Source organism: Pseudonaja textilis, chromosome 1 (genome assembly GCF_049901715.1).
Source record: "Pseudonaja textilis isolate UNSWEBS1 chromosome 1, rPseTex1.2, whole genome shotgun sequence".
Classification (NCBI taxonomy): Eukaryota; Metazoa; Chordata; class Lepidosauria; order Squamata; family Elapidae; genus Pseudonaja; species Pseudonaja textilis.
The window spans coordinates 251,332,005-251,352,896 of record NC_141990.1 but is presented as its reverse complement, the minus strand read 5'-3'; the positions used below and the strand labels follow the sequence as shown (position 1 = coordinate 251,352,896).

Genomic DNA, 20,892 nt, shown 5'->3' with positions numbered 1-20,892 from the left:
CATTTAGTTCCTATGGTTGAGGGAGGATTTTAACTTGAATGTCTCCAGACCACATCATCATATTAAGCCTGAATAACTATTTCCTATTCCCAAATAAATATTTTCTTCTATTTTTATAATACATAAAAAGTTCCATTCAATTCAATTATCAAACATTGATCATCATAACAATAATAATAACTTGTATGCAGCCTGACACCCAATGCTCTGGATGGCTTACAACCATCAACTACAAAATTACAATTCAATAAATAAAATGTAAAAAATAAAGATCAAAAAATGCCTGGTGTGACCTGGGTGAATTTACAGTATTTGTAGATCAAGGGAATTGGCTTTTCCCCTACCCATTTAAAAGAAAGGTGGGGAATTTATCTTTCCCAAAGATCATCCAAGAGTCCTTGATAATACCTTAGCCTGGTTTATTTTAAAGAAAGTTGTTCCAAGTTTGTAAACTGTAAAGATGGGGCAGTGAGATACCTTTGTGTGTATAGCAGAGCCTGTTCATTAAAAGGTGCATTCCATTGTATTCCAGAAGGGATTAGTGTTGTGTTTTTACTATCTAAAATGTTGGTGTAAAAGAAAATTAATATCCTGGCTGGCTTGTGTTTTTCTCTGAGGCAGATATTGATGAATGTGCTGAGGGGATCATTGAATGTCACAACCATTCACGCTGTGTTAACCTCCCAGGGTGGTACCACTGTGAGTGCAGAAGCGGTTTCCATGACAATGGAACCTATTCACTTTCCGGGGAGTCCTGTGTGGGTAAGCAAAGCTCAGCAGAGAAGTACTATTATTGTTCTGCCTTGTATGAAGTCCAAGGATTGTCTTTGATGTTAATCCTACAATGTAATCAATCCTTTATGTAAGTCAGCACTAACTTGCACAATACAAGGATTATTATGAGAAAGATGAGCTATCACATCTCTAAATAGTAACATGAAAAATGGTTATCTGGAAGACATGTTGTTGATATGACTCCTGTCCAGAGAGTCATTTCAGATAAAACAACAATCCTGATATTGTGAAGTGGATTACTATTTAGTTCTTCCAATTTCTTGCTTTAAACTTCCATCCTGAAGATTTAGCCAGGTAAAATATATATTTAAACTCATTGATGAAATTTGAAATATTGTTTAACTCTTATATTACTTAATATAATTGTATTTTTGTCAGCTGCCTTGAGAAATAAGAAGCAGCTTAAAATACAGTATATTGAAGAAATGTAGTTCTCAATATGGATTTTTTTAAAAAGCAACAGGTAATCATTATAGGTATGTTTCAGTGCAGAAAAAAGCTTGAGTCTTTTGTTGCATTTTTAGGGTGGGTGGGGTGGATGTACAGAAATTTCAATTATTGTGATATGGAGTATTCAGATCCACTGGAAAAAAATAATTCATAAAAGAGTGCATATAAGCAGACTCACCATGATAACTCTCTTGCAATTCTTCATATTTTATTACCTGTTGACTTTAGTTTGCCACTGTCTTTTATGTTTCACTTTGAGGAAAAGGAAATATTATAGCAACTTTGTGCATGTAAAATTGGGAGCAACCTCACTTATCTTAATTCTTCATCTTACCTCTCTCAACTGGACAGCTATAGCTCTACCATGGACTGTAGCAGGGGTATCAATCTCCCAGCCATGGGGCCGGATGTGTCACACAGTGGCCATGCCCACACCCAGTTTAGCAAACTGAGGAAAAGTCCAATATATCATATTATGCCACCAGGATGATGTGAGTTTGACATCGCTGGACTATAGTGAGATGAAACTGGAAGATCTTTGGGACAGGCGTTTTCTGTCTTGAAGAACTGAAAGTGGACTCAGAGATTCAGGCATGGTTTTTTTGGGTTTGTACAGCAGAACTAGGAACCCAAAACTCAGCTTGGGGGAATTGAAGATAGCTGATGGGCAGTGAGGGCTAGTCATAATAACCACAATCATGAAAAATGCTGTTCTGAGTTGGGCATTTGAAAAAGGTTACTAGTGTTAGAGGATGCATTTTTGAAATAGTATCCGTACAGGTCAAGATTTGGACAGTGTTTAAGAAGCCCATTATGATTTATATAGCTCTCTATTTTTCTTCAGTATATCTCATGGGGAAGTTCGGTGTATCCTCATGTTGCATATTTTTATTTGCATGCAATCTCTTTTTCTGCCATTTAAACGAGCTGAACTTAAGTCCTCAAGATCCCCAGTCTACATAGTTTTCTGATGGAATATTGTGAGAGGTGTTTCAATATATATTAGCATATATTAGTTGTAAAGAGCTGTAATATGGAGCTATGCTTTAAGTCAGTGGTTGCCAACCAGTGGGTGGGCCATGAGAAAATTTTGGTGGTCCACAGAGAAATGTCACCCTCAAAGCACCCCTGCAAAGCAATTAATCCAGACTGTGCAGGAACACAAGGCTGTGCCACCCATATGGCCCATGGGAACACAACGCTTGTGTCGCTTGCATTGTGAACAACACGAAGTAGTGAGGGGAGGGGGGAAAGGTGGAGGGGGGAACTTTCCCCACTTTTCCCACGTGCCTCACCTGGCCACCGAGCTCTTCTTTCCACTTCTTTCTTCTGCTTTTGGCTGCATGCAAGGAAAGCAGCAAAAGTCTTTCTTTCTCTCCCCCAAACTCTGCCAGAAATGAGTCTTTGGAACCCTTCAAGGCATCCTGCTTCAAGAGGCTGCGTCGGCACGACAAGTCTCATAAAGACTCATTTCTGGTGGAGTTTGGGGGAGAAAAAGAAAGATTTCTGCTGCTTTCCTTGCATGAAGTCAAAAGTCTCTCCTCCCCCCCAGAACAGAGCTGGAGACAATATCCTGCGATCTCAAATAAATAATAAATGATCAATCGGTAGGAAAATGGGTAGGGAATTTTCCTACAGACTTTTTTGGGATTTTCCCAAGGTCTCTGCTGCTTTCTGCAGAGACCCTGGGAAAACGTCAGCAAGCCACTGTCAATCAAAATTCATATTAGTGGTTCACGGAATTTAAAATTTAAAACGGGAGTTTGGTGGTCCCTGAGGTCCAAAAGGTTGGCGACCCCTGCTTTAAATTATACTGTCATAAATAAAAGCATGCATTTGGAAAGAGGGGGCTTTTTAATGTCTTTAGTATAAGGGAGATATCTGTATGCTTTTCTCTCTTTATACCAGTGTGGTATAATAATAAAGATGTTGGGCTAGGATCAAGGAAATACTCAGCAATTAAAGTCCTCTGGGTGACCTGGGAACAACTGTTCTTTTTTCAGCCCAGCCTACTTCACAAGGTTGTTGTGGGAAAGAATTGGTGGAGGAAATGCTGTGTATTCTGTCTTTGGCTTCTGAAGGAAAGGAGAGGTTATAAATTTAATTAACTAAAGTAACTTGCTCTTTAATTCATGGTTGATATGATGTGCCTTTCCCCTTCATTAACTGTCAAGTCTGTAGGCTTTTAGATTCTGGCTCAGCTATATATCAAGCAGGTATATGCAGACTGGGATCTATGCCATTTTTTAATGAACTGGTTTATGAATGATCAGGTTTGACTTTGGGGAAGAAAGGTATCATTTTATCATTAGCTTTTGTTTAGAAGCTGGCTACTCCCACTGAGGGGTAGCCAAACTGGAAAGAGCCCAATTCTTTACCTGAAGGAACCAGATATCAATCATGGCAAAGATAGGCAGAATACTTATGTTATGCTGCAATGCTACACACTGACAGCCTGTTCTTTCTGGTAAGTATATATGCCCTCCTCTCAGTTCACTGCTGCTTCAGGTCTATACCTTGCCAACTGTAAACCACAGCTTTCAAAAGAAACTCTTTCCTAGTTGCCATCTGGCAAATCTAGTTTACACAGCAGAGGCCAATAAGTGGTAGCTATCACCTTCAACCCTAGGTCAAGCTCCTCAGCCAGGAGTTAATTGTTGTGTGCTTATAACCACTGAACTACATCTGTTGAAATTGTCTATTATTCACAAGGAAGAACATAAGGATTACTCCTTTATAACTACAACAGATAAATTGACTCTAGGTATAATCCTCATAGTACTGCTTAGAGATGAAACAATGTCACCCAACTAATCTCTACTGCATGTCCCAAGGTATATGGTTCACTTCAGCTTGTTGAAATATTTAATTTCAAAAATGAGAGGTGATGTGGTTTGCTCACTCAATTTCTTTAACTTCCTACCTCCTAGAATGTAGAACTGAGTTTCACAGCTGGTCTTTATATTGTAAAAATCCCAAAGCAGTTTAAATTGAGTCATTGAGATAGACAGCCATGGAAATTGAATGAATGAATGGAAAAACATTTTTAAACATTGTTTTGTTGAATCTGTTACATCTCCAAATATCAAAGTCTTTTGGGACTTGAAATAAATGTGGAACAAAGTGTACTAAAGCCAGGATTCATTTGAAACTCCAGTCAAATGTTGTAATTTAAGGTAGAGCTGTCCAAATGGAGCTCAATTATTGCACTTGATCAGATGAGAGTTCTCAGGCTGGAGGTTTTTTTTCTTTCTGAAAGACAGACTACTACTGGCATTTTAAATAAGAATTTCAGAAGACTTTATAGCCAACCAGAACTTTCTGTGCTCTTGTTCTGAACTGACTGTTGTCTAAGGCAATAGAAACCCAAAGTATACCCACCAATGGTATCCAGAGGTGCAATTGTGTCAAAAATTCCACATTTCAAAGCCTTTTATGCAGGGATGGGATTCAATTTTTTAACATCTGGTTCTGTGGGCATGGCTAAGTTGGTGGGTGTGGCTTGGTGGTCACGAGACTGGGTGGGCGTGGCCAACTTGACATCACTCAAGTCAAGGGACGCTTCTCCTCACCTGGCCTCTCATGACAGTGGGGATGCTGCAACGGTCATAAGTGTGAAAAATGGTCAAAGTCACTTTTTTTTGGTGCCACTGTAACTTTGAATAGTCACTAAATGAACTGTTGTAAGTCAAGGATTACCTGTACAAAAATACAAAAAGCTTCTTTGCTTGAAAAAAATCTGCCCTAAATACCAATCATTAGATTAAAAATACCTGCAAGCCAGTGTTACAAATCAGGCAGGGATCCAGAGCACCTTGAGGAATTAAAATAGTTAAAATATAGTGATAACTATCAGCAGCCAACTCTTGGTCATAAAGTGAAACCCTTTAGCTGAGTGGTCATTTAAGCTCTACAGAAAAAGTACACCCAGGAAAGCAATCCTTAGATCCATTTGCACTTAAAGATATCAGCTGGTCTCACTCACCTCACAAGATATCCTAAGGAAATCATCCAGATTTAAGGAAAGGTCACATGCCCCCGAGAAAGGCAGTAAAAAATCAGTGCCAATCTTGCATCTTGCCTCTTGGAAGTACACTCCAAAAGGATAGTGCCAGATACCACTAAAGCAGTGAAGGAAGACTCCTCCCCAGATAGAAAAAGAAATCATGAGGCAGGAAAAAATTCAAACACAATACAAATAATTAAATCACAATAGTAGCCGCTGCTTGTTGAAGCTGAATAGGGAAAATTATCCCATCAATAAACACAGGATTAAACATCACCAATCACAGAATTAACCTTCACCAAAAACCAATTTTAGACCAAAACTCAGAAACGGTATGTAAATTTACGTTTGAATCTTTCTAGCTAGCCAAGAAGCCTTGCTGAATGTCACTCATCTTGGTTCACTGTCGTTAAAAACTTCTTTCTGACAGCTCTGCTTCATTATTCAATTATTTCTTCAAAGTGCTGTTGTCCAAGGAAGTGGTTCCTCCCAACAGTTATGTAAAAATCTTAAAACAACCCTTTCCCTTTAAGAAAGTCAAGCCCCAGAAGCTCCGGAGACAGGAAGTTTAGGCATACTGGCAAGAATGTAATAAGGGTGGAAAAAAACAAAAGGAGATTTCTTCTAACTACCAGTTCTCTGAACTGCTTAGAACGTTAACAAGGGGTTCTATAGAACCAGTCAGAACTGGTAGAAGCCCACTCCTAATTTTATGACTCCAGTAGATAATATTCTACATTAAAATGTTAAAATTTAAGGTCATTACTGGATAGTTAGAATTTTGCTGAGTTGTCATTTTATTGAAAGCAAAGCTGTCAGAATTAAACTAGCAGGATCTAAAGGATTTCATGGTGGTATTCATTCTTTCTCCAGAATTTTTTTTAAAAAAAGATCAGTTCAGAAAATTAAAAAATGCAAAAAAAATTTGCACTCATTTCTGAATTGCAGTCATTCTCCCTAGTACATTTTTTTTTCAAGAGAAAAATAAATAAATAAAATATTATTTGAGTCATACTCACCTGTCAATTATTCATGTGTACTTTCTTGCAGCTTTCTTGGCAATATGGAAGTGATTTGATCATGTTTTATCAATGTCTAGAACAGATATGGAATTTCCTGAGAATCTGGCCCTGATTACTAATAAGCGGGGTTAAAAAAAATCCAGGATAGGAAAAAAATATTCATATAATGACTTTCTCCAGTTCTTCTGTCAGATAAACAAATCTAGTCAATTTACATCAAAATATTTTTGACAATGTGTAGTCATGCCAGCAAGAAGGGATTATTTCTTTAAAATTAGAAAGAAGTCTCATACATAAAAATATTATTCAGTTTATTGCAATTTTCTTCATGTATCCAAATATGTCAGCATAATTTGTGATAAAGATTAATAGCTCTCTCTCTCTCTCTCTCTCTCTCTCTCACACACACACACACACTTGTGTGTATGCATATAGACAATATAATATTGTAAAGGAAAGAAACATAGTAAAAGCAATACCATAGAGACAGATAACTAAACAATTATGATTAATGTGGCAACCCAACTGAGAACAAGAAGAAAAAAAGGAAAGTTATCAATAGTAAATCTTAATATTTACTATTAAATAGGTGGGGTTTTTTTAGATTTTATTATCCTGCCTTTATTATTTTTATAAAGAACTCAAGGCAAAATCTCTTATTCCTATTTAGCAACAACCTTATGTTGTCTTTTTTTCCCATTATGCTCCTTGACTGTTATCATTGGAGCTTGTAGATTTTTTTTTTGCATTTTCAGAATATTATCAACATAGCACAAGATATTGATGTTTTTTTCCTCTGATTTTAAAACCACATTCACTTTACAAACCAAGAACAGGTACAAATCCACTGTTTAATTACCAACCAACAAACAAAAGCACTGGCAAAATAAATACACAATTAAATCCAAAAACATAATATTATAGAGCAGTAATACTAATTTACAAAGAAGAATTGAACTCCTAGTCCAAACTCATTCTCATACAGAAAACATTACTGCTCCAACCTCTCCTCACAGATACATAGACAAAAAACATTCAACATATAGAGAAAATATGTTCCACAACATTGTAAGATAGTTGCCTATGATGAATCTGGATATAGATGGGAAGTTGTACAACTGGCCCTGTGATTCATCCATAACAATCTAGAGTGAATATAGTTAAAACTGCAAAGCTGAGAGTAGATTTTAGGAGGAACCCTTCTATTTTGCCACCTCTTACTATGTTAGAGCACAGTATCAATGGTAGAGTCCTTCCAATTTTGGGGTTCTATAATCTCCCAGGACAGTGGTCGCTAACCTTTTTGAGCTCCTGTGCCCAAAATGGTGTGCGCGCTTGCATGCTTGCACTCGCGTACCAGCAACCAGAAGGCAATGTGCACCCCCCCCTTGCCCCCTATGCATGTGTGCACAATCCCCACTCCTATTGCCCCTTTACCTGCACTGCACCTCACAGCTGATATTCGTCCTGTTTGAGGCCTTTTTCAGCCTCCCAAAGGATTCAGGGAGGCTTCTGCAGGCTTTGCAGGCTGAAAACTAGCCCTGTTTAATCACTTCCAGTATTTTTGGAAAAACAGGAAGTGATGAAACAGGGCTAGTGTTCAGCCTGAAAAACCTGCAGAAGCCTTCCTGAAGCCTTTGGGAGGCTGAAAAAGGCCTCAAACCAGCCGAAAATCAGCTGTGAGGCGTGTGCATGCACAGTGAGGTAAGTTTGCCTGCGGCTTGCATGCTGGCACAAATGACTCTGCTAGACACCTCTGGCATGCACGCCATAGGTTCGCCATCATGGTCCTAGGACTTGAAATGGATACTTAACATTATTACTATAATTAAAAAGGCGCAACAAAGAATTCTCGTCCTGCATCAATTCGGAAAGTTCAGGAGCTGGAATTATTGAGTCTGTCATATGTACTTCTGTAACTGTCTGGTTTGGTGCAACAATTACAGACTCCAATGAATAATTAGGAGTGCAGAAAAAACAATTGCAGCTAGCTTGCCTTCCACTGAGGATATGTACATTGCATGTGCTGGAAAGAGGGCTAAGAAGATATTTGCAGATCCCTTACATCCTGGACACAAGCTGTTTCAACTCTTCCCCTTCAGATAGTGCTATAGGGCATTGCAGGACAAAATGACTAGACACAGGGACAGTTTTTCCCCTCAGATCATTCATCAGTCTGCTGAGCACTTAATTCTCTTATGCTGTCTAACATCTATGTGTACTTACCCAAGTAGTAGGGTTGTAGTATTAGTATCATTCTTTTTATTATCCTTCTTACTTCCCCCTCCTAACAATATTATGATGATGATGATTATCATCATTTTCATATCATCATATAATGATATTAGGATGATGTTTATCATTATCCTGTTACTTTGCATGTACACTGAGAGCTTCTGTACCAGAGACAAATTCCTTGGATGTCTAATTACACTTGGCCAAATAAGGAATCAACCAGATACATCACGTGAATTTTATTCTTACCAAAAAGACTGACATTTTCAACAAACCATTATCCAAAGAAGCCTTTGGTTAACCTATATATCTACACAGTATCTGAGTGCACACTCTTTTGCTGACAAAGTGGAACAATACATCTTTTTTCTTCCTATGTTTTTTCTACAAGTGTAGCGAATGCTTATTTTCAGACTAAATGAATGTTGATCCATTGCTTGTGCAGGAATTCACCAATTGGCTTGTCATGATAGCATGCGTTGAGGGACAGTGACTGGTCCAAAGTCACCCAGCTGGCTTTCATGCCTAAGGTGGGACTAAAACTTACATTCTCCTTGTTTCCAGCCTGATACCATAACCTCTCAATCAATCTAACTCTCAAACTATGCATCATCATCTTCTCTTAATGACCTCATAATCCTTTGTGGGGTGGAGTCTGGGTAACTGAATGGAGCTGAGTGTTTATTGGCCGGATGCCCTTCCTGTCACCAATGTGGAGTTATATTCAGCAGATGTATTCAAATGTGTTCATAAAAAGAAATATCTGCCTCTACCTAGGATCTAACTCACAGCCTCCTGATTGTGTGGTGAGAGCTCCACCTCTAGGCCACAGCACCACTCATTTCTCAAACTATCTATGCACAACAGAAATGCTGTGGGCATCTCAAATTTGCATACATTTTTCTTTTTAGGAAAAATAGTTCAATGGACCCAGAATATGCTTCATGGTTATCTAATGCTGGAAGATAAAGGAACGAGGACTGAAGGTTAATAGAATTGAGAGTGGATCCCGCATGTTTGTCTTTTATTTTCCGAATGTATTTCCCCACACTTTTGATCTGCACAGTGACATGGGGGTTTATAAGATTAACCACTTTTGTTACCAGGTATAAAGTGTAAACATAATATTAAATTAATGAGGTTATTTTAATTAAATAGCCTTGCTAAACCATCTGCTACTATATCCATAGGCCAAAGAGATTAAACTATGTTTTAGTCTCTATTTATTCTATCATCTTACAGGCATTAATTTTTACAACAATTATAGCTATGTAATGATAAAGCAAATTGTAACCATTTTAAAACTATTTCAGAAAATTTCTTTCAAAATATGACATCAGTATTGGCCTGAAAAAGATTATATCAGTTAAGTATGTTTCCTTATGCACATTTATGAATGGAGAAATCCAAAAGCTAGACAAATGGTGGCATTCTCAGAGAAAAAATATAATTCCACTGCAAAAAGCAGAAATACTAGAATTCAAAATGATCACTGATCACTATGATTTCTGAGACCTATCACAGCCTTAGAAAATCATCACAAAGTAGTGTTTCATGTGGAGGACTTTACTTCAGTGAAGGATTGATGGCATCAAGTAACAGCTGAGACTTTAGCAAATAGGATTGGATTCATAAAATAACCCCAAGAGAATATGAATCGGAAATAGATGATTCAACATTATCAATCATGCTCAAACATTTTAGTATTAATCTTTCAGCTGGCTATTCTGCATTACCACTCTGCCAGTTATTATTACTGATTTTTAACCCCCCAAAACTGGACTGTTTTGGCAGGATTTACTCCTAAGGTTTATGTTAGATGTATCCCAATTTCTTACCATATCAGATTTCCCCCCCATGTTAGGTGGATTTGGTATCATCCTTATATACATCATATTGCATAGTATATGTGTAGATATTTGTTTTACATGTTCATTGTCAATCACAGTAGCAAAAACCACTTAAGTGTTTCCTTGTTAAGCCTGAGCTTCAAACGATTTTCCTCTTTGTTTAATGACTGGAATAATTTCTATGAAAGGAGGTAAGTGGTGGTGGAGAACTTAGTGTTGGGCTGATAAATATTTTTATTTTGAGTTGCAATTATTATTAGATTTTATCATGAGTTTTTAATATATAAAACTTAAGACAGCAAACATATCTAACTCGCCTGCCTATTTTCTCCTGTGAGGTGTGTTATAGCTATCGGCTATAGATTGGGCTTAGAGTGACTGGTCCAAAATCAACCAGTCACTATTTGTTGTGTTATGTTATGTTGTATTGTGTTGTGTTTTGGTGAGGTGAGATTACTTTAGCCAAACAGAAGATAGAAATTTGATGGAGAAAATAAAATGCACAGAGTTAACATTCAGCTGGAAATAGGACTAATAAGATCTTGGATATTTTTATATGAGCTCCCAAGCATGTAATTCTACATGATTGTTTTTCTTTGGCAGCTGAACTAGTTACTTCTACCTCAACTATGGTGCAAAAATGGTTATAAAGACAATTCTCAGCTAGAAATGATGGACTTCTGCACAATTGAGGATTAGCTCTTTTTTTCTTTTTTCACTTTTCCTCTGAGGTCTTGAGGTTCAACCAGGCTTGTTAGTCCTATAGGTCTTGTAAGTGATGTGACAGTGTTCTATCATCTTTTCATGACAGCAGGGATGAAATTAGCAAATTACTGTCATCCCACTAGATAAGGAAAACTAAGAAATCAACTCAGGAAGACTAACACTGCAATTATTGAGCTGATCTATAACAACAAATTCCTGCAAATCTGATTATGCTGATTCCTACCTCCATTCCTTCTTATATCCCCATGAAGGGTATTGCATGTCTTCCTGCTTCATACTCACTGTAACATTAATATGAGATCACCAAGAGCATCATATGCACACCAATCAATGGAATTAAAAACATATACATGGGTGGGGAAGGGTTTAGACTATTGGTAATCACTTTCATAATGCTGCTAAGAAAGCTGCATGAATCTAGTCACAAAAAGTTGAACTTGCCTCAAAGATATGGCCAATCCCCCAATAATTTTTTAATTTATGGTTCCATTGGTATTTTGCGATCAGACATGAGTACCTCAGTGGCATAGCATTTAATATTTTACATTTTATCCTAAAGAATACAATATTGGGAAGAGAAATGGTGGTTAGCATGATAACAAAAACCAAGTACATAATATAATGAAGGAAATGAACTTCTATTGCTTGTATGAGTTGAATAACCCCTTATAATTAATTTAACCTTTGTACAGTTATAAATATGTGCACACATATATAACAACTCGTGTGTGTTATCTGTCTCATAGGGCTGCCCCAAGCCATTTTGTTGTCTGAAGTGGAACAGAAAATGAGATTTTTCCTCTTTAGATTAACATTTATAGTACTCAAGGCCAGCTATATTTATAAAAGCCCATCAGCAGTTCTAGGAAGTGCTAGAAATTAAAATATTATAGTGGTAATAATTTGTTGCTCATTCACATCACTAGGTGTCCCATTCTACTTAAATGGTTGAGTTAATTAATTAAATAATGACTTGATAAGAGAAAGAGCCTTAATATAGGAAATGTTTACCATTACAAAGGAAGGGACATTCTTTTGGTAAGCATAATGAGATGAATTCTGAACTGCAGTGTGACACTTCAGTTCTTTGACAATGCCAAATGAAATAAAACCATGCCTTTAAAAGATGAGTCTTTCTCTAAGAATTTGGATAAGAGAATGCTGGAGTCCAATGATTGTAACTATTTATGTATTGGGGAATATAATTGAGCCTGCTGGGTGTTGTTTTTATTTAGATGCCCATTCATACTGTTTTCTGCTTGTTTCTGTTGTTGTTGTAAGAGGTCCATAAAATAGATGGTCATGTCAGTTTTTTAAATGAGTAAATGAAGTGGTAAAACCATAGGCACTCCTGTGCTAGGAGAGACAAAAGTGCCATCCTGTTTCATATTCTGATGTTTTTGATCCTAGAGATCTGTCCCTCAGTGGTGGGATTCAAAAAACTTTACTACTGGTTCTGTGGGCATGGCGTGGCTTGGTGGGCACAGCAGGGGAAGAATACTTTAAAATCTCTATCCCCTCCCCTCCCCACTCCACTAACCTGCTTTCCAGCTCCATTCTCCTGTGAAGGGCAACAAAAGAAGACCCAGCCGATCAGCTGGGACTTGGGAGGTAGAGAATAGATGAGGGCAGGACCAATCAGAGGTGGTATTTGGCAGTTCTCTGAACTACTTAAAATTTACACATTTACTACCCCTTCTCTAGAACTGGTCAGAACCTGCTGAATATCACCTTTGCTGTCCCCACCCCAAACACAGACAATACTGTATTTTCTTGGGCCTAGGCATCAAGACACTACTTTTTTTTTTAATATAAAGAGCATTAGTCTTAGACAATTTTCCTAACCATGACACCTTGACATGTTGACGCTACAGTTTGAGAACTTCCAGTTATCCCAGCAGGTTAAAGATAGGTAGATGGAACAGAATAGAGATACTCTGCATAAATGTACCTATTTTTAAAGTTACAAATACTTCCTGTCAAGATATCAGAAATATTATATATTAAGCTTTCATTCGACAACTATGTTTGACAGAAAGTGAATAATTTAATTTTTCATTATCTCTTCACATTGTATCATTATTGTAACTTATTTTAATATGATTAATGTTTTTCTTCAAATCCATATAATTTACTGCACTCAAAGTGTTCCTAGGATTATAATTTTACCAAGGATTACTGTCAGAATTGAGACCCACTGAATATATTGTACGTGAATGTACAGTACATAGAATTGCAATTTTATTTACATTATTTTCTTGTATCAAATAGTTCTTACAAGGATCTCAGTAGTAAGAATTTGATTTTCATTTTGTAGGAACTAGAAAGAAGTTCTTATTTTATCATGTATATTATTTTATATTCAGGTATCAGTGTATTTCACTTGAAAAAAATGCTTTTTGATTGCCTTCGTTTTGGAAATTATCATGCAGTTTAAGCAATAAACTGCAATTTAAAAGAGAAAGATCATCTGATGTATATGGATATTTTAAATGCAACAGCATTAAAGGTTTCCCAACTGACATTATACATATTTTGATGCTTCTAAAACCATATCAGTTATTTTAAAATGGGCTATTACTGTGGAGTCCTTGGCGTCCTTTGAGCTTGGTTCTTTGCTTAAAGATGTTTCATGACCTAACTAGATAACATCATCAGTGCTAGTGTGGGTGAGTGTTGGATTAAATAATTAACTAAAAGAAGGCTGGGGAGGAAGTGAGACATCCTTGAAGAAGTATGACATGCTTCTGAAATGAATGGTATATTAACAACCACTCTTGTAGTATGATACAAGCTAAATAAAAATGTATAAACAGGACTGTGGAATGAAAAGAAATGTTTGGTTTAAACAGGCATTCACTTTCTAATTAGGAATTATAAAATATTATAACTATTTGCTGGCAGTATATTTAGAAGTTCCAATTATACGCCCTATTGGAATTAATTAAATATATCTAAAATGAGTATTAATTCTATCTAAAACTTCCTCAAAATATTAATAAAAACAAAGAAATCTGGGCGATCATATTACACTCTTAGAAAATAAATGCATAAGTCATATTTTAATAGTGCTTTCACTGAAGTGCATATAATTGGTATACTTAAAACCTGACATCTAAAGTAATCAATGTATTCCAGAAAACTGGCTAATTAAAGAATGGCCATAAATCTCCCCCTTCCCATTAATAAAACAATACATATCAACCTTCCTCGAACTGGATGCTCTCTGTGTTAGACTGTAGCTCTCCAAATCTCCAGAAATTTTCCTGAACAACTGTTGGACGGAATTGTGTCCATTTAGGTTTAATAAAGAGTTAGGTGTGTCCATGTGTCCTTTATATTTAAAAAATCAAAATATGGGTAACTTATCATGGGCAGCTAGATCAGCTCTGAAGATAGATAATAATAGCAGTAAAAGCAAGTTGTTGTTGTATTTCATCAATAGTTGCCAATACTCATTTCCTATAAGTCCCAGGATTGTGACTGTAGGCATTTCCCCATTCCAAGCATGGCATTCACAAAGTATTTTTAAAATTTTATATACGGCCAAGTTGAAAATAACTATTTTAATGGAATTGGATTGAAGTTGTGATCTATGAATGAGTTTTGTTTCCTTTTACTGACTGCAAAATATCTCTGAAAGTTTTCCAAAATTATCTACTTTGATTAATTACTGTAATTAAAAGGTGAAAATATGCCTTATTATAATGATTGAATTCCCATACATTTTCTTAATGCTAGTCAAGAAAAATATTTCTCAGTTCTAGACAGTTCATCAATAATAACTAGATGACTTGAGACCTTTGGGTCATTCTTCCTTCCACATGCAATATAGGCTGGAGCCATTTCCCATTATCTGATGGAGGGACCTTTTCCTCCCCATTAGCTGATCTACAGAATTGCTTACCACTTTGTTGTGGGAAAGGGGAATAATGGGAGCTATGGGACTATGATGAAAACTCATGCCCATACCTCATTCTGGTATAACCCCAAAGACTTTATCTACCAGGGAGGACTTATCGGTGGACCATCAGTGCCCCCAATCATCCCTACCTTGCCAGAAGTCATTTGAAACAGTCCTTCATCTTTTGTTAAAATATTTCAAATTTTGTCTTCAGTTCCAAAGCAGCCATCAATTGATTGCAGAAACCAGACAGAAAAGAGGGTGGGAATCCATCCCTTTCATCTTCCCATGCACCACGAACATGGGGTGGGATTCAGCTGGTTTGGAAGATAATAAAAAAACAGATCTGCCAACATCTAGAAACAAGTAAAGTAATAACTAGCAGTCAACACGGGTTTGTTAAAAACAGATCATGCCAAACCAATCTTATTTCATTCTTCAACACAGTGACTAAATTAGTAGACCAGCAAAATACTGTGGACATAATATATTTAGATTTCAGCAAGCCATTTGACAAAGTAGACCACAACCTACTTCTTAGTAAGCTAGAAAAAAGTGGAATAGATAGCACCACCACTAGATGAATTCGCAACTGGCTGGCAAACCATACTCAATGAGTAGATCTTAATTGGTCTAAGTCTGAATGGAGGGAAGTAAACAGTGGGGTGCCACAAGGTTCCGTCTTAGGCCCAGTACTCTTCAATATCTTCATTAGATGAGGGAATAGAAGGGGAACTTACCAAATTTGCAGATGATACTAAGCTGGCAGGAATAGCTAAGACCCAAGAAGATAGGATCCAGATGGAACTTGACAGACTAGAACACTGGACCATATCTAGCAAAATGAAATTCAATGTAGAGAAAAGTGAAGTCCTACACTTAGGCAAGAAAAACCAAAAGTACACATAGAGACTGGGTGAAACCAGGCTCAATAGCAGTAACTGTGAGAGGGATCTTGGAGTCTTAGTGGACAACCAGCTAAATATGAGCCACAGTGTGCAGCAGCAGCCAAAAAAAGCTAATGCAGTCCTAAACTGTATTAACAGAGGGTTACAGTCAAGATCAAGGGAAGTACTAATACCACTCTATAAAGCCTTAGTAAGACCACACCTAGAGTACTGCATCCAGTTTTGTTCACCACGTTATAAAAAAGATGTTGAGACTCTAGAAAAAGTACAGAGAAGAGCAACCAGGATGATTAGGGGACTGGAGGCTAAATATACAACAAACGGTTGCAGGAACTGGGCTTGGCTAGTCTAGTAAAGAGCAGGACCAGGGGAGACATGATAGCAGTCTTCCAATATTTGAGGGGCTGCCACAGAGAGGAGGGGGTCAAGCTATTTTCTAAAGTGCCTGTAGGCCAGACAAGGAATAATAGATGGAAACTGAACAAGGAGAGATTTAACCTGGAAATAAGGAAAAGCTTTCTGACAGTGAGAACAATCAACCAATGGAACAGCTTGCCCTTGGAAGTTGTGGGAGCGCCATCACATGAGACTTTCAAGAAGAGATTGGACTGCCATTTGTCAGAAATAGTGTAGGGTCTCCCGCTTGGGCGGGGTGGTGGTGGACTAGATGACCTACAAGGTCCCTTCCAACTCTGATTATCTGTTGACCAGTTTGAACTGGATGTTAAATTTACATCTAGTTTGCTGAACCGGTAGTTGAACCAACTGGCTGGCCCCACTCACCCACCAGCCCCTCCCAGGAGTCTCCACATGGCCCATTTTGGATGCAAGTAAGTGTAGGGTCTGCACAGAGTCCTGGGAGGATGAAAAACGGGTTTCCCAGAAGTTTAGGAAGTCCAGAAATGGAGTTTCTGGCTTCTGGAGAGCCTCCAGAGCCTGGGGAGAGGCCCGAGGAAAGCGTCTGGAGCTTGGAGAAGGCAAAAAACAAGCCTCCCAGAAGTTCCAGTAGGTCACACCCACCGTGTCCATGCCCAGGCAACAACCGGGCAGAGAACTGGTTGCTGGGATTTTTGAATCCCACCCTTGACCATGAACCTATAGATTTCTGGGAATTGTAGTCAGAAAGCATAGTGATACTGAAATGGGTACAAGTTTGCCAAATTTCAAACCCACAAGAATCATGTGTCCTGGATTTGGATATCTTCTGTAAATTAGCCCACTTGAGGTAGATTGATTCAAAAATTATTGCTACGCGATGCACTGTTTCAGCCAATTGAAGATTTGAAAGTATCAATTAACTATTTAAATAGGCACAAGAGTGTTAGTAGTATATAAATTCCCCTCCTCCTCCCCTCTTTGTTCTTCTCATCACAATTTGCTCAGATAAATAGATGAATTTTATCAATAATGTTAGTCATTTTGGAAAGCATTCATTTGAATTTTTAATTTTGGAGTCGGGAAAATTAAAAGTTCTTGATGAATGTGTTTTCAAACAGTAATTATGGTTTTTTTTGGAATTGTTTCATTAGAAAGAGTTCTCCGTTTCTGGCAGCTTCATCTCCCAAAAGTTCCTTCTTGGCAACCAACAAACAAGGCATAATTAAATCTTTACTGAAGTGAACTATTTAATTCTATAGTGCAAAGGGATGACAAAATGACATTTTAAGGACAGACTTATTTTCATTGCCTGAATTACTTTCAATTGTTCAATTTACTATTTTTAAGAGAATGAATATCAACTTATTCTAATATAGGTGAGATTTCTCCTTATCCTAGGCCACTTATATTTTGGTAGAACTGTAGTACTGTTTACACAGTCTAGCTTTTCAGTTTACTTGCCCTCTAATTCTTTATGCAGATTTTATCAAACAATTTCTACATAAACAATTAACTCATACTTTTAAATGACATTTAAAATATGCCAAATCAGGCCCACTCTGGCAAAAATGTAATATTATCATACAATAAATGTAAATTAATGCTTTTGATAGTGAAATCTTTAGTTGGCTCAGATTTAGTCTACCATTGTAGTAATTCATTCACTGGACTACAATCACAAATCTGAAAAGCAGAGAATAGCACAGCATAGCTGTAGATTGCCTTTTTAATCTTCCTACTCAGGAGAAGTTTATTTACATAGTCTCACTACCTCATGAATTTTGGATCAGCTCTACTAACAAACCTAGAGGCTTGCCTGTTCCCCCCAGCGGTAAATTAGTTACGATTTTACTGTAAATGGCAAAACATTTTATTTCTTTAATTGATTTTTATAGCTGCCCATCTCAGCAAGGGACTTTGGCCCATGTATATCATAATCATAAAATAAAATAAAAAACAAATTTAAATCAATGAAAAAATAAATACAATTTCTGAGTAGAACTGCAGCCATGCATATTATTTTATTTATTTCTTGCATTAAATATACTTACATAATGCAGTTCAACAATTTCCTGACTTTTATATTATTGGATAGTTCTCCTGGATAAGGGTTTTTTTTTGGGGGGGTGGGGGGTGTTCTCTCTCTCTCTCTCTCTCTCTCTCTCTCTGGCTGATACAAATTATGTAAGCATGTAGAGCTGATCTTGGAGATGCGGAAGGGAGCAATAAATGAATTGCTCAGTCCTTAAAAAAATGGAAAGCAGGAGAAAAAAGGTAAATGCACTTATGCAGAATACACTAATATGCCTGGATATTGTTTGGGATGAGATAGGACAGAGATAAATTCTGACAGAAATTTTGACAGTTCCTGGTATTCTACATACAACAACATTCCTGATATTGCTGTTTCTTCTGTTGCTTGATCTTGCTTCTCATGATAGGCTAACACAGGGGGCTGTCAAAGGGAAATCTGTTGCAGGTTGGAAGTCTAAAATATATTTTTAAAAAAACTAGACATGATTTAGCTGGCTACATTCAAGTGACTTGAAGCAGAAAAACTGTTGGTTACTGAATTATGCAAAGGTGAACCAGATAACAAGCTGCATCAGGGATGAGGTAAGTTCATGTGGCACAGCTGCAAGTTATTTGCAGGAGATAATGTATTCATAGCCATGATTCAAAATCATAGCTTTGTAAAATATATTAAGGTTTTGATTAAGTTAGATTTTCTGTCATTCTAGAGTCTCTGAATCTTCTCATCAGTGGGACTCGGTGGAAATTGGCTAATGGAAATCTACAGACTAATGAAAGTACACAGAGTTCGATCATCTTCCCCTTGCAAAATATTTCCTGTTTTTAAAAAAAGAAATATGAGAGAAATATAAAAGAAATATGACTCTATTTTTTAAATTAGTCAGTTTGGCTAGTGGTTAAGTCACAAGATAGAAACAGGAAGATCATGAGTTTTAGTCCCACCTTAGCCATGAAAACCAGATGAGAGACCTTAAACCAATCACACTCGCTCAGACCAACTCACCTCACAGGTTTGTTCTTGTGGGGAAAACAGGAGGAAGTAAGTGTGGTGAATAGCTTCACCACTTTGAGTTCTTTGTAAAATAATAAAGGTGAGATACAAATGAATAAAATAAATAAGTAAATTGCTGGAATTCCAAGAATTTGATTAGGGTTGATTGATAACTCTTGGTATTGAACAACTCTGCAAAAAATGGGTTCAAAAATAAGGTGCTTTGTGATAAGAACTTTAAAAAAAATAAAATGAAACTAACTGTGAAACATTGAATTAATTTGGGTCAAAGAACAAAATAGAATAGAATTCTTTATTGGCCAAGTGTGATTAGACACACAAGGAATCTGTCTTGGTACAAATGTTCTCAGTGTACATAAATGAAAAGATACATTCATCAAGAGTCAAGAATCATAAGGTACAACACTTAATAATAGTCATAGGGTACAATAAGCGATCAAATCATACTAGGAAACAGTCAATACAAATTGTTAGGATAGAAGCAACAAAGTTGCAACATCGAGTCATAAGTGGGAGGAGATAGGTGAAAGGAAGGATGGGAGCAAAGAATTGGAAAAGTGAATAGAGTGTCCGACTAAGTCAGAAACATGTTATCTAGATGAAGGATTCTTGTCAGTTTGGCCAGCGTTTATGGCTTATAATGACCCATTTACAAACTAATTGTTTACATTTGAATGTCTCCAAAATCACTACTCGGTAATACTTGCATTAGAAGTCATTAAGGTATAACAGACTTTCTAATCCAGGGTTGTCAAACTCACGGCCCATGAGCTAGATGTGTCATGTGCTGGTCCTGCCCCTGCCTGGTTTAGCGTAGGGGAAAAAAGTCTCAATACATCATGTGATGATGCTGTGATGCCATAAGTTTGACACCCCTGTTCTAAGTCATCTGAACTTTTCACCAATATTTATACTGAATTATTTTTTTAAAAAAATACTGAGTGTCAAGAAAAAAATACTTCCGTTGATCAAACTAGTCTCAAGTTCCCCTTAATGATTCAAAAAGAACTAAATTACATTACTTTTTAACAATCACACAGTTTGTATTAGGAATGGAGAAATCAATCTTTATGAACCTTAGATATATTTATTCAGTCATAACTCTTATTTCCTCCAGTTTGTACATTTGTCTGCAAATGGAAAGAGCATGAACATTCATATTTTACATATAATTTTCTCAGATAACTTTGGTACCCAATTTTCTCTACTATACATATATTATACACCCCATTTCTTTTTCTTTTTGTACTTAAATTGAAAACGGCATTGCAAAATTTGGAAAAATGATCAGTATGAAGAATAATGGCATTCTCATCTGCAAGTTGCATGGGGAAGTTTAAATCAATTTTGCAATCCAAATAGAAATTTCTCTCATTATTAGATGGTCCACAAGCCGTGCTACCAATTGTGATAAGAACACTAATCTGATAGTCATTTACTTGTATGTATGCTAACTGAACTCGATGGATTGTATACCTGAATAGGCATAGTACGATTTGTACTCTGTCATCTAAATTATAGCTGAGCTGAAATCTTGTGAGCTAGTTTCCTGTGGAAATGTACTTTTTTTTT

At 36.9% G+C, this 20,892-nt stretch overlaps 1 protein-coding gene across 2 annotated transcripts in view; it reads left to right on the top strand.

Annotated features, from left to right (window-relative positions):
- Positions 1-20,892, top strand: part of NELL1 (neural EGFL like 1) — a 566,467-nt gene that overhangs the window by 524,866 nt on the left and 20,709 nt on the right. Inside the window, exon 16 of one of the 2 annotated variants that reach the window (XM_087921258.1) lies at positions 622-762. The exons of the other annotated variant lie outside the window; for it this stretch is intronic. Within the exon in view, the coding sequence (XP_087777384.1) occupies positions 622-762 (141 nt within the window). The remainder of the gene's footprint in view (positions 1-621; positions 763-20,892) is intronic. 2 annotated transcript variants of the gene reach the window in all.